We start from the raw sequence: 12,013 nt of genomic DNA, 5'->3' as shown, positions 1-12,013 counted from the left end.
TTTATCCACTGCACCACCTAGCTGTGCACATTTATTCATCAAAACTGACGTTTCAAGATGAACCCTATATTGAGAAAAGCAAAGAAATAGGAGCTATACTAAGAAAAGTGAGCAGTCACTTGTGTACCTGCCTCTAAAAAGATACCACAATAAAATAAGGCAAAGGAAAATATACGTGAGTTCATAAGATTATGCATCATTTCACTTGTTTGTAGCACAGTTTTAACAATTGATGTGAAAATCCGAAATTCATAGAATCAGAGAATTTTAGAGTTAGGAGTCACACAATCTAACTCCCTTATACTTAATTCATGGGGGGCAGCTAGGTGGCGCAATGGATAGAGCACTGGCCCTGGATTCAGGAGGACCCGAGTTCAAATCCCACCTCAGACACTTGACACTTACTAGCTATATGACCCTGGGCAAGTCACTTAACCCCAACTGCCTCACCCAAAAAACCCCAAACAAACAAAAAAGAAAAACTTAATGCATGGATCTTCTCCACAAAATTCTTTGAGGGAAAGACTGTATTTTAAAAAAAAAACAACTACTTGTCCAGAAAAAATTTTTAAGGTCTATCTAAAAAATACTATTCAATAATCAGAATCAGCAACAGCAAATTTAAAATAACATTTTGTTTTGAAAAAAATTACACCTCTGTTCTAATCAATTTTATTGGGCCTAAACAAATTTATCTTACCTGATTTCCAAGTTTATCACTTCAGTCAATTCTCCAAATTTTATCTCCTCTACCTGCAATTCTTTAACAGCATCCAGAATTTTTTGTTGGTCTCTAATATTAGTAATTCCATTCTAAATTTAAAAAAATTAAGGTATAATGATTAGGAGAATTGTATACAAGATTTCTAAGAAAGCAGGTTACTTGATGAATAACATTGAAATAAATAAGGACAGGGGGCAGCTAGGTGGTGCAATGGATAAAACACCAGCCCTGGATTCAGGAGGACCTGAGTTCAAATCTGGCCTCAGAAACTTGACACTTACTAGCTGTGTGACCCTGGGCAAGTCACTTAACCCTCACTGCCCTGCACAAAACGAAAATAAACAAACACAAAAAGAAATAAATAAGGACAGTAACTCGATCTGTGGACTCACTCATACAGAAAATTTCTGTACTAATGCACGCCAGTATCTTTACAACTTATATTCCTGAAGAACTATCCAGAGCACTGAGAGCTTATTTGATTTGTCTTTCCTCTCACGATTATATCTAACTTATCATGTAAATAGAATTTTTTGTACAGTTATTCTTATGTTGTCTCCCCATTAGACTGTGAACTCCTTGAGGGTAAGGAATGTCTTTTGCCTCTCTGTATCTTCATCCCTTAGCACTTAAATACTTGGCACTTAGTAGGTGTTTAATAAATACTTATCTACTAGACTGACATACAGCTAGTATGTGTCAAAGGTAGAACTTAACTGAATGAAGACTGAGTCTTCAGTTCTCTCTCTATTCATTATAATGTGATATTGAAAAACGAAATGAATAAGTTTCTAATTGTAGATCAGTTAATTTTTAGTACATATCTTTATGTTTTCCTTTAAGAACTTATTTTACTGTTATTATTTATTGACAATTATTATTTACACTAATTGTGATATAGAATATAAAAATTGTAAGCAATACTGAGACTTTGATAAAATAAATAATATAATAGGATTTCATTTTTTAAAGAAATAGGAGTCAGTTGTATGTTTGGATTATGACAGTGCTCTCCTTTATCAGACCTCTTCTATTTTTCATTCAATCAGGTAATGAGAATTTATTGTTTACTATATGCCAGACATTGTGCTAGAAGCCAGGGACAGAGTTACACTAACAAAATTGCAAAACCCTTAAATTATTCTCTTTATTGCAATAACTTTTATAGGTATCTTCTCTGTATAACTTCACAAGAGCATTCATTCTTCTTACAATGTTTCACAAGTAGTAGTTGCTCAATAAAACCACTAGATGGCAAGACAATCATATAGTTTTCATAAAGTTTCTATAGAGTAGATGCAGTGTTCGGGAGCTATATTGATGAGGCAAAATCAATAATGGCCTACTGGTTTATAAATGTATTTTGTATTTAGAATGCAAATACTATTTTATCCTAATTGAGATATTGTAACAGTCCAAATAAAAAAACGAATTAACAGTATATTTGTCCATTTAATTATTTATTTGGTAAAGGAAATTATTATGCTAACAAGTTGGTGACCTAAAATGAAGGAAATGCCAAAAAATTCCTGGTTGAAACCCTAGTGTATAATATAAAGTTAAAAACAAGTTTCAAAAACAATATGTCAATTAAAAAATATAATACAATTCAATGTCAGAAATACTAGCCTCAGGGGCATCTAGGTGGTGCAGTGGATAAAGCCCTGGCCCTGGATTCAGGAGGACCTGAGTTCAAATCCAGCCTCAGACACTTGACACTTCTACTAGTTGTGCGACCCTGGGCAAGTCACTAAACCCTCATTTCCCTGAAAAAAAAAAAGAAAGAAAGAAAACTAGAAATACTAGCCTCTGTGAAGTCTTCCTTTTTCATTGTCAGAAGTTGCCGTAAAGTTATGTCTCTTTCCTGGGTTAAAAAAAAAAAGTTTGTCTAATTTAGTAGAAGGAAAAAACCCTTTATCCATATTATATTTCCTCCTTCATCCCAAAGTAGGCAAATGAACACATTTTAAAATTTACATAAATTAAAATATGAAAAATACAAAATTTAAAATATTATAAAATATGAAACTTAAACTTGGGTTTTTAACTTTAGTTCTAAGCATTCCACCTCAAAAATAAACAATCCTATTAAACTGTAGAAGTTTTACTTCAAAAACACGTGAATTTCTAATGTCATATCAAATCAAAATGTCCTTTATTTTTTTTAACTGTTTATTTAGCTGATGACATTTCTAGATATAGATACAAGGTCAACTGGACTAAAGAATTTCATATAGATACTTGAGTTAGATGAAAAGAATGATTACAGAATAGTGGAATTTATGAAGAGAATGACTATTCTTTAAGAATAATGTTTTGAGAAACCTGGAGGGTCTTGCGTGGGCTGATGATGAGTGAGTTGAGCAGAACTAGAAGAACACTGTACACAGTAACATCAACATTGAGTGTTGATCTACTGTGATGGACTATATTCTTCTCACCAATGCAATGGCACAGAAGAGTTCCAGGGAACTCGTGATGGAAGAGGATCTCCAAATCCAGGAAAAAAAAAAAAAAAGAACTGCGGAGTATAGATGCTAAATGAACCATACTATTTCTTTTGTTTTTGATGCTGTTGTTTTTTTTTTCTATTTTGAGGTTTTCCATCATTGCTCTGATTTTTTTCTCTTATAACATGACTAATGCAGAAATAGGATTATTATGTGTGTGTGTGTATATATATATATATATATATATAAACCTATATCAGATTACTTGCTGTCTAGGGGAGGGGGGAGGGAGGGGAGGGGAGGGAGAAAAATCTGAAATTGTAAAGCTTGTATAAACAAAGGTTGAGAACTATCTTTACATGTAACGGAAAAAAATAAAATACTTTATTAACTAAAAAAAAAAAAAGAATAATGTTTTGCTAAGAAGGAAAATTGCTGTGGAGTCCTTAATAGCCATGTGTCAAGTGACAGTAACCACAAAAACTCTTTGATATTGCATGTAAATATAAGATGGTACTCTATTTACTAACAAACTTTCAGGTGATTTATGAAAAGAAAAAAAAGTTTCAAAAACAAAAAAAATATAAAATTCTTTGATATTGTAAGTCTTGTTGAATGCAATTTCACAGTAAAATACACCTTTTCTTTCAAATGAAAACTTACTTTTAGTAATTCTGTCATATGCTCAAGTCCAAGTCCATGTAAAAATAATTCCAGATCGCCAAAAGCTGTATATGAACTATGTATAGTCATAACAATTTGAGAAGAGAGGAGAAAAATACATAAGCCAACATTTATCAAATATGCACATAAATTAAAGCTATTTTTATAGACATAAACTAAACACTGAATATACTAAAGCAAATATCAGGACTTCTAAAGTGTGAAAGTATCAGAGGTATTACAATTGTAATACAGAACTCTGTGCCAATAACTTTCTAGCTTAAAACTATCTTTTGGTATTGAGGATGACACTATTATTGGTTAGTCATTCACCTGAATTCCTTAATTTAACTGTAATAGCCATAAACTTTAGAGCAATTTTTTGACTTGTAAAAATTACTACCCTGGTGTTAAAAAGATGAAGAACTGAAAAACAAGGTACAATACTGCTTGAACATCATCTTGGACCTAGAGTTAGGCAGGTTCAAGTTCAAATTCAGCCTCAGATACTTCCTAGCTATTTGAGCCTGGGTAAGTCACTTTTCTTGTCTGCTTCAGTTTCCTCATCTGAAAAATGGGGATAATAATAACACATGGCTCCCAGGGTTGTTGGGAAGATCAAATGAGATAATATTGCAAAGTGTTTTGCAAAGTTTAAGTGCTATATAATCAATCAGTAAATATCTATTAAGAGCATAGCATAGTTTAGGCAGCTAGTTGGTAGGGTGGCTAGAGCTCTGGGCCTGGAGTCAGGAAGGCCCAAGTTCAACTGTGGGCTAAAACACTAGCTTTGTGACCTGTGGAAAGTCACTTAACTCTATTTGCCTCAGTTTCCTCATCTGTAAAATGAGCTGGAGAAGGAAATATCAAACAAATGTAATATCTTTGCCAAGAAAATGCTCAATGGGGTATTCATAAAGACTTGGACACAAATGAAACAACTAAGCAACAACAAAAGCTGCCAGGCTACCATGCTAACCACTGGGGATACAGAAAGAGGCATAAGAGTCTTTGCTCCCAAGAAGCTTATCATCTAGTTGCGGAGACAACATGCAAAAAAACATATAAAAAGCAAACTACACATAAGACAAAGAGGAAATGATAAACAGAGGAAAGGTATAGTAATGAAGAGGGGTTGGGGAAGACTTCCTGGAGGAGGTGGAGCATTTCTGGCATGAGATACGGTCAGAAAGAATGCCTGGAACCAAGAGATGGAGAACCTTGTTTGTGCAGGAGTTGTGAGGCCAGTGTCACTGAATGGAAGATGTGCTAGAGAGAAAGGTGTAAGAAGACTGGAAAGAAAGGAGCAGGTTGGGTTATGAAGGGCTTTGAATACCAAACAGAACATTTTGTATTTGTTCTGCAGGCAATAGGAAGCCAAGGGATATTAAGTAGGGAGGTGACATATGTCCTAAGTTTTATGAAAATCACTTTAGTGCTTGAATGGAAGACGGATTGGATGGGGAGAGGCTTGAGGGAGGCAGTGTCATCAGCAGGTTATCCCAATAATTAAAGTGTTTTGTGATAGAGGAGGTGGTATGCATGTGCGAGTGCACCTGTGTGAAATATAGGATGACTCCCAGGCTGTGAAACTGAGGGAACAGAAGGATGCCCTCTACAGTAATAGGGAAGGTGGGAGGTCCTGGGGGTAGGGGATTGTGTAATTTGTGATATTTTTGTGAAAAATTTAAAATGCAGTTTATTCTAAATGAACCATCCGATTTTATTACAATATTATGTCAACATATAACTTATAATATTAATATTACTCAATGCTTACTCGTGGTCATTCAATTTCTAACAATTCACATAATACTGAATTAAATTTTAATTTATTTAAAATTTTAGTGATGTAACTTTACCTAAATTTCTGCTCTTTTCCTGTATCACCATCTGTTGTCAAAAGTCTACATATAGCTTCCTCTTTAGTTAAGTGTTGGAGCTTTCCTTGCAATGGATTCACAGTCAAAGAAAGTAAAGTGAAGAGCTGAAAATTTTAACAAATTCATTTAAATATAGCTAACAATGGTGACTACAATGTTAACTTTAAATTAACTGAAGCATATGCTCACTCATATCCTTAGTGGGGATTTTAGTGAAGTAAAGGAGACAAAAAGTATTTTCTCAAAATAATTTCTTGAAGAAAACAGAGGATCAATTATATTTAAAATTAAAATAAGAGTTAGGAAAGAAGGACTTAAAAAAAATCTGACTCAAATTAGAAAACGCAAATTCTAAAAACATAACTAAAGATGAACAATATCAGTGTAGAAATGCATCTTTATAACTAAACAGTATAAAACTCAAAATGTGAATGTCAAAATTTAAATAGAAAGCTATTTAAATCCGATCGCCTAATATTTAAAGTGTATTTTACACAATTCTGATTAGTTATTTCAAAACATTTCACACGAAAAAATCTGAGTTTTCTTTGGGAGATAATTTAACAGGTAAATTATGTATGGTAATATAATTATTACTGTATGAAATCAAATATAGTCTATGTGCAAATTAATTTAGCAGTAAGCTAGCTAAAGACTGTTTTATCCAAATTTAAGAAACAAAACATAAATGTTACAAATTTATTTTGTGGATTATTTTGACTTAACATAGGTGATGTTAGTAACTCCAAGTCTCTTTTGGTATTTTAGTTAGAAAATTACAACAAAAGCTATTTTTGACACAGCAGTTAATTACCATGATGATCTTTTGGTCTCATTTAAAAGCAGTGATTAAGGGCCTACATTGTGAAAGGCACTGATGATGACATATATGAGAAATCAAATTTAGTTATGTTACATGCTGTCATGCTTTAACAAACCAATCCTTAATGTTTTCTTTTGAACTTTATGATTTATTCTCAAGACAAATATTCTACATTACTTTTTGTACCAGAAGTTTTATAACCTTTAGTCAAAACAAATTCTGACCTTATATTAATGTCAACCCAGCAATTTACTAATATTATGCAAATATCAATATTTATCATTATGTCTGTAATACTCTGCAAAATAAGATTTTATGTAAGGAATATGATCAAATATGTGCATCATGATTATACATATACTCTTGTTTCATATTTATTTAGGTGGAAAATGAAACAATGGAATGCTATATTCTGAATTAATTTCTTTGAATTAAGAATGCAAAACAATGTTACTTTGATATGTTCAATTTTTGACACTCAGGTGGCTTTATAGGAAAATTAATTAAAACCCCTATGTTCATATTCATTATGTTCAAATAAACATATCTTAATATAATTTTATTTCTAAGGTTAAAAGATTTTGCCAAGCTTTTATAAAACCTTAAATTTAGTAAATCAATTAAATTCCATATGCATGTGGTATTAAATAAAGTTTTAGTTACTCTGCTTTTTGGAGAAAAGACTCAACACAGTAAAACCTTTTACTGATTGTCAGATTCATTATTATGACTTGACAAAAGGGCAAAACATTTTATCTCTGACAAAGCATCAGGTTGTCTGTATCTTCCCCTTTCACCACCTCCTCCATCTCTGCAAGTTAGAGTTTCTAAATGGAACAATACCTCTGGATGCTTATTTCGTTTAGCAATCTCTCCTGCTGTCTTTCCATCTTTGGTCTGTATTGTTTTATTAGCTCCCAGTTCAAGTAATTTCAAAACTACACTTTTATGACCCTGACGTGCTGCCCATGTTAATGCCTAAAAAAAGGGAAAAAAAAAGGAGTAACAGAGAAAATGTTTTTCAGTAGAATAAGAAATCATTACTAAAAAAGTATTGATAGATAGGATTCATTTCATCTTATTATATTTCTGTGTACTCCTAAAGTTAATTCCAAACCTTGTTACATCACAATTTTAATAAAAATAAAGTAATAAATAAAACTAAAGTTTTGTGGTTCCATGGAATAAAAAGATCTATCCAGTTCAATTTATTAGTGAAAAAATTTTCTCCTATAAAATATTTCTGTTTGAGGGGCCAAGCTTAAGGCTTTGAAGATGAGTAGAGGTTACTGTTTTCCTGAAGCAAAAGCCACAGGAAGTGTGTGCCATTTTCCTTATATCAGCAAAGAACATGTCCAGTGAGTCTATTACCTCCTAACTTTTCCTACTACCTGAAAGAATTTTCTAAATGTTATCAATGTCGTAGAAACAAGAGCCTTTAACAATAGAGAATAGAAGTAATCATACTGTATAACCATTTTCATCTTGGGCATTTATTTCTGCTCCATGAGCAACAAGGAGAGCAACAACCTGAGCATGGCCTTCTCGAGCTGCATACATGATTGGGGTCATATACTTCCTAGGGAGAAAACAAAACAAAATATTCATTATTTAAATGCAAATATTTGTTAATATTGTTATTAGCAACTATTTATTTTCAATTATTCAAATTTCTATGTTGGTATAATAATACAGAATATGAAATGAAGATTTATTCTAAGTCAACATATTTTAAAATGGGCAAACCGGGGCAGCTGGATGGCTCAGTGGATAGAGCACTGGCCCTGGAGTCAGGAGTACCTGAGTTCAAATCCGGCCTCAGACACTTAACACTTACTAGCTGTGTGACCTTGGGCAAGTCACTTAACCCCAATTGCCTCACACACACACACACACACAAATTTAAAATGGGCAAACCATACCAATCAATGAAAGGAATGAGGCTTTCTTCATATTGTATGATAAATGTTTACACAGCACCCTCTAGTGAAATTTTATGTAATATTTACTATAACAATGTCATAATTTCTATCACAAAACTCTTTTTCACTTATATAAAATGATAAGGCTTGAAGAAATCTGCATTTGAAGATTGTTACTCATAAAAATTTAACTATCATAACCAGGCATATAATAATTTTGAGCAATGGAAATATTTACTGTAAAAACGAATTTTTACTTATAGTCTAAATTTATTATCATGGTACAATCTACTCCTGAGCTTATACTTTACTCACTTTAGATGCTGCCACCTCCATGCTACAAAGAGGCAGCTTTGGGAAAGTATGTGTAGTGATTTCAAAACAGACTATATCGGGGCAGCTAGGTGGCACAGTGGATAAAGCACTGGCCCTGGATTCAGGAGGACCTGAGTTCAAATCTGGACACAGACACGATGTTAATGATATGGTTAGAATTGTCCTTTAGGAATATCACTTTGACAGCTAAGTGGAAGATTAGTGGAAAAGTAAGAAACTGAATTAATCCATTATGAGACTAATTATGAGGCTATTATAATAGTTCAATCGAGAGGTGAAGAAGGCCTCAAATAAGATACTAGGTTAGAGTGGAGGCAAAAGGATGGATGTGAGAGATACTGAAGAGGGAGACAGACTTGGCAAGTGATAAAGAATTTAATTAAAAGTTACTCCTAGATTGAGTACCTGAGGATTGGATTGCTAGTGATGCCCTTGACAAGAGGAAAATTAGGAGGATAAGTGGGTGGAGAAAGGTAATGAATTCTGTTCTGGACATGCTGAGTTTAGGATATTTATCTAACATATAACTGGAAAGCTCCACTAGGCAGCTGGTGATATAGCCCAGGAAGGAGACTAGGACATAGATCTTTAAGTTATTTGATAATTGAACCTTTGAGAGCTAACAAAATCACTAAGAAAGAGGATGTTGAGAGGGATTAGAAGAAAGCCCAGGACATACACCATAATTATGAGCAGGACATAGATGATGATAGAACAAAGGAAAATATGAAGGCATTGCTAAACAGGTAAGACAACCAAGACAGAAAAAAGTGTCACAAGAACCCAGAGAAAAACAGTACCTAGTAGTCAGTAGTGTCAAATGCATTTATAATAATTCAATTTAGTTAGGTTTCTTCACCAAAAAAGATGATAACTTTGAAAAGATTATATTAGATTTGGTAATTGAGAGATGATTTAGTAAATTGTAGAGAATTTTCTGTTAAATGGCTAAGTCACAAGCCAAATTACAAGGTGTTGAGAAGAGGAAAGAAGTGGAGACTGCTTGTTCTAGGAGTATGGATGTAAAATACAGAATGGTAACTTAAATTTTGCTGCTGAGCAAAATATTGCAAAAAATAACCAAAACCCTGTTAACTGTGCCAACTATAAATTTGTTGTCTAATTTCAACTTGACCCTCATTGCTAAAAGGCAAATCTTTTACTCATCCCCAACTGATGACTCCATTCCCCCAGTGTAAGTTCCCAATCTTTTCTTCACTGCTCAAACCTATTTTAAAGTCCCTCTCATCATAGGACTTTTACCTCATACTTTATAAGAAAAAAAAGGCCATTTACCATTGAGATCTCTTCTTCCCCTGTGATACATTTCAACATCCTCTACAAATCAATATCTTCTCCTCATTAATTTCAGTCTAAATGTAGAGGTGGTCTTTCTCCTTGCCAATGTCACATACATTCAGTCTCATCTCCTTGGCTCTTCCAGCAAATTACTCCTACAGCTACTCTTTCTTTAATCACTAATTTTTCTTCAGGGGCAGCTAGGTGGCATAATGGATAGAGCCCTTAAATTGGGAGGACTCGAGTTCAAATCTCACTCCAGATACCTACCACTTGTGTGACCCTGGGCAAGTCACCTAACTACCACTGCCTTAAACATCTGGGGCAATCTCCAGTCATCCTGATATATATCTTGCTACTGGACCCAGATGGCTCTGGAGGAGAAAGTGAGGTTGGTGACCTTGCACAGCCTTCTCTCACTTAAATCCAATTCACTACAACTCATTACATCACCCCAATGTCATGATCCTCTTCGAGAATGAAGGACAAACAACAATTTTTCTCCACTACTGACTTCTGAAGTAATTGGGACACACATCTGGACAGAAAGAGGAAACTGATAAATTCAGGAAAACAGATAATAAATGTAGCACAGAGGCTTGATGTATTAATAATGAAGTACTTCAATTATCTAAGTATCTAATGGAGCATTCTTTCTCTGTTAAATATAGAGTTTCTAAAAACCTGACTTGCATAAAAGGTAATTTCATCCCTTAAAAGGCAGATGAATTCACTACAGGGAAAATCTATTCTGTGATTCTTTTCCTTTCTGGGCTCCATGTCTAATTCTCTGGACTTCTTTCTTTCTACATCATGCCACAGAAGCTTTCTCACCATGGAAGATCACTAGCTCAAGCCCATTTCTCTGAATGGTTAATGCATCTAAGAACATCCATTTTGAGGAAAGTGCAGAGGCCAACCATGCTCATTCCTTCATTCCACTCTAGGATCTGTTCCCAACTCTCTGAACTTCTTTGTCCACCATGTCTCTGAGAGGGTGCCGTACTCTGAACCTTTGGTTGAATTATATGACCACTGAGGACCTTTTCAATTCTAAAATTCTGATAGCTTTCTCAACTCTATACCATTGTTAATTACTTACGTTACATCCTTTTCCTCTCTCCCCACCTCTTATCTCTTTTATTCCTTGTTCTTCAGTTATGTCTGACTCTTTGTGATCCTGTGGACCATACTGTCCACGGGGTTTTCTCGGCAAAGATACTGGACCAGTTTACCATTTCCTTTTCCAGTGGATTGAGGTAAACAGAGGTTGAGTGACTTGCCCATGATTACATGGTGAGTGTCTGAAGCTGAATTTGAACTCAGGTCTTCCTGAGTGCAAACACAGTGCTATCCACTAAGCCATCTAGTTGCCACTTTTTTTTGATAATTAACATTTTTATTTAAAGTTTTGAGTTCCAAATTCTATCCCTCCTTCCCTGTCAGTAAGCAGATATAGGTTATACATGTTAAATTATGTAAAACATTACCATATTAGTCATTTTGTTCAAGAAAACAAATTAAGAAAAAAGTGAAAAATAGCACGCTTCAGTCTGTGTTCAATCAATATCAGTTCGTTCTTTGGAGGTGGATAGTAAGCTTCATCATTAGTCCTTTGGAGTGATTATCTTGTATCATTGTGTTGCTGAGAATAGTTAAGTCATTCAGTTTTTCATCAAACAATATTGCTGTCTCTGTGCACAACATTCTCTTGGTTCTGCTCACTTCATTATACATTGATTCATGCAAGTCTTTCCAGTTCTTTCTGAAATCATCCTGCTCGTCATTTCTTATAGCACAATAATATTCCATTACAATCACATACCAAAGCTTGTTTAGCCATACCACAATTGATGGGCATTCCTCTGATTGCCAATTCTTAGCCACCACAAAAATAACTGCTATAAATATTT

The 12,013-nt window shown here is 34.0% G+C and overlaps 1 protein-coding gene across 1 annotated transcript in view; it reads right to left on the bottom strand.

Annotated features, from left to right (window-relative positions):
- Nucleotides 1-12,013, bottom strand: part of ASZ1 (ankyrin repeat, SAM and basic leucine zipper domain containing 1) — a 105,837-nt gene that overhangs the window by 37,324 nt on the left and 56,500 nt on the right. The window contains exons 5-10 of the mRNA XM_043968289.1: nt 8,011-8,122; nt 7,387-7,521; nt 5,700-5,824; nt 3,838-3,913; nt 2,532-2,588; nt 701-813 (exon numbers count right to left, since the gene is read on the bottom strand). Of these exons, the coding sequence (XP_043824224.1) occupies nt 701-813; nt 2,532-2,588; nt 3,838-3,913; nt 5,700-5,824; nt 7,387-7,521; nt 8,011-8,122 (618 nt within the window). The remainder of the gene's footprint in view (nt 1-700; nt 814-2,531; nt 2,589-3,837; nt 3,914-5,699; nt 5,825-7,386; nt 7,522-8,010; nt 8,123-12,013) is intronic.

This window comes from Dromiciops gliroides, chromosome 5, assembly GCF_019393635.1.
Source record: "Dromiciops gliroides isolate mDroGli1 chromosome 5, mDroGli1.pri, whole genome shotgun sequence".
NCBI classification, from domain to species: domain Eukaryota; kingdom Metazoa; phylum Chordata; class Mammalia; order Microbiotheria; family Microbiotheriidae; genus Dromiciops; species Dromiciops gliroides.
This window is presented reverse-complemented; position numbering and strand designations above follow the sequence as displayed.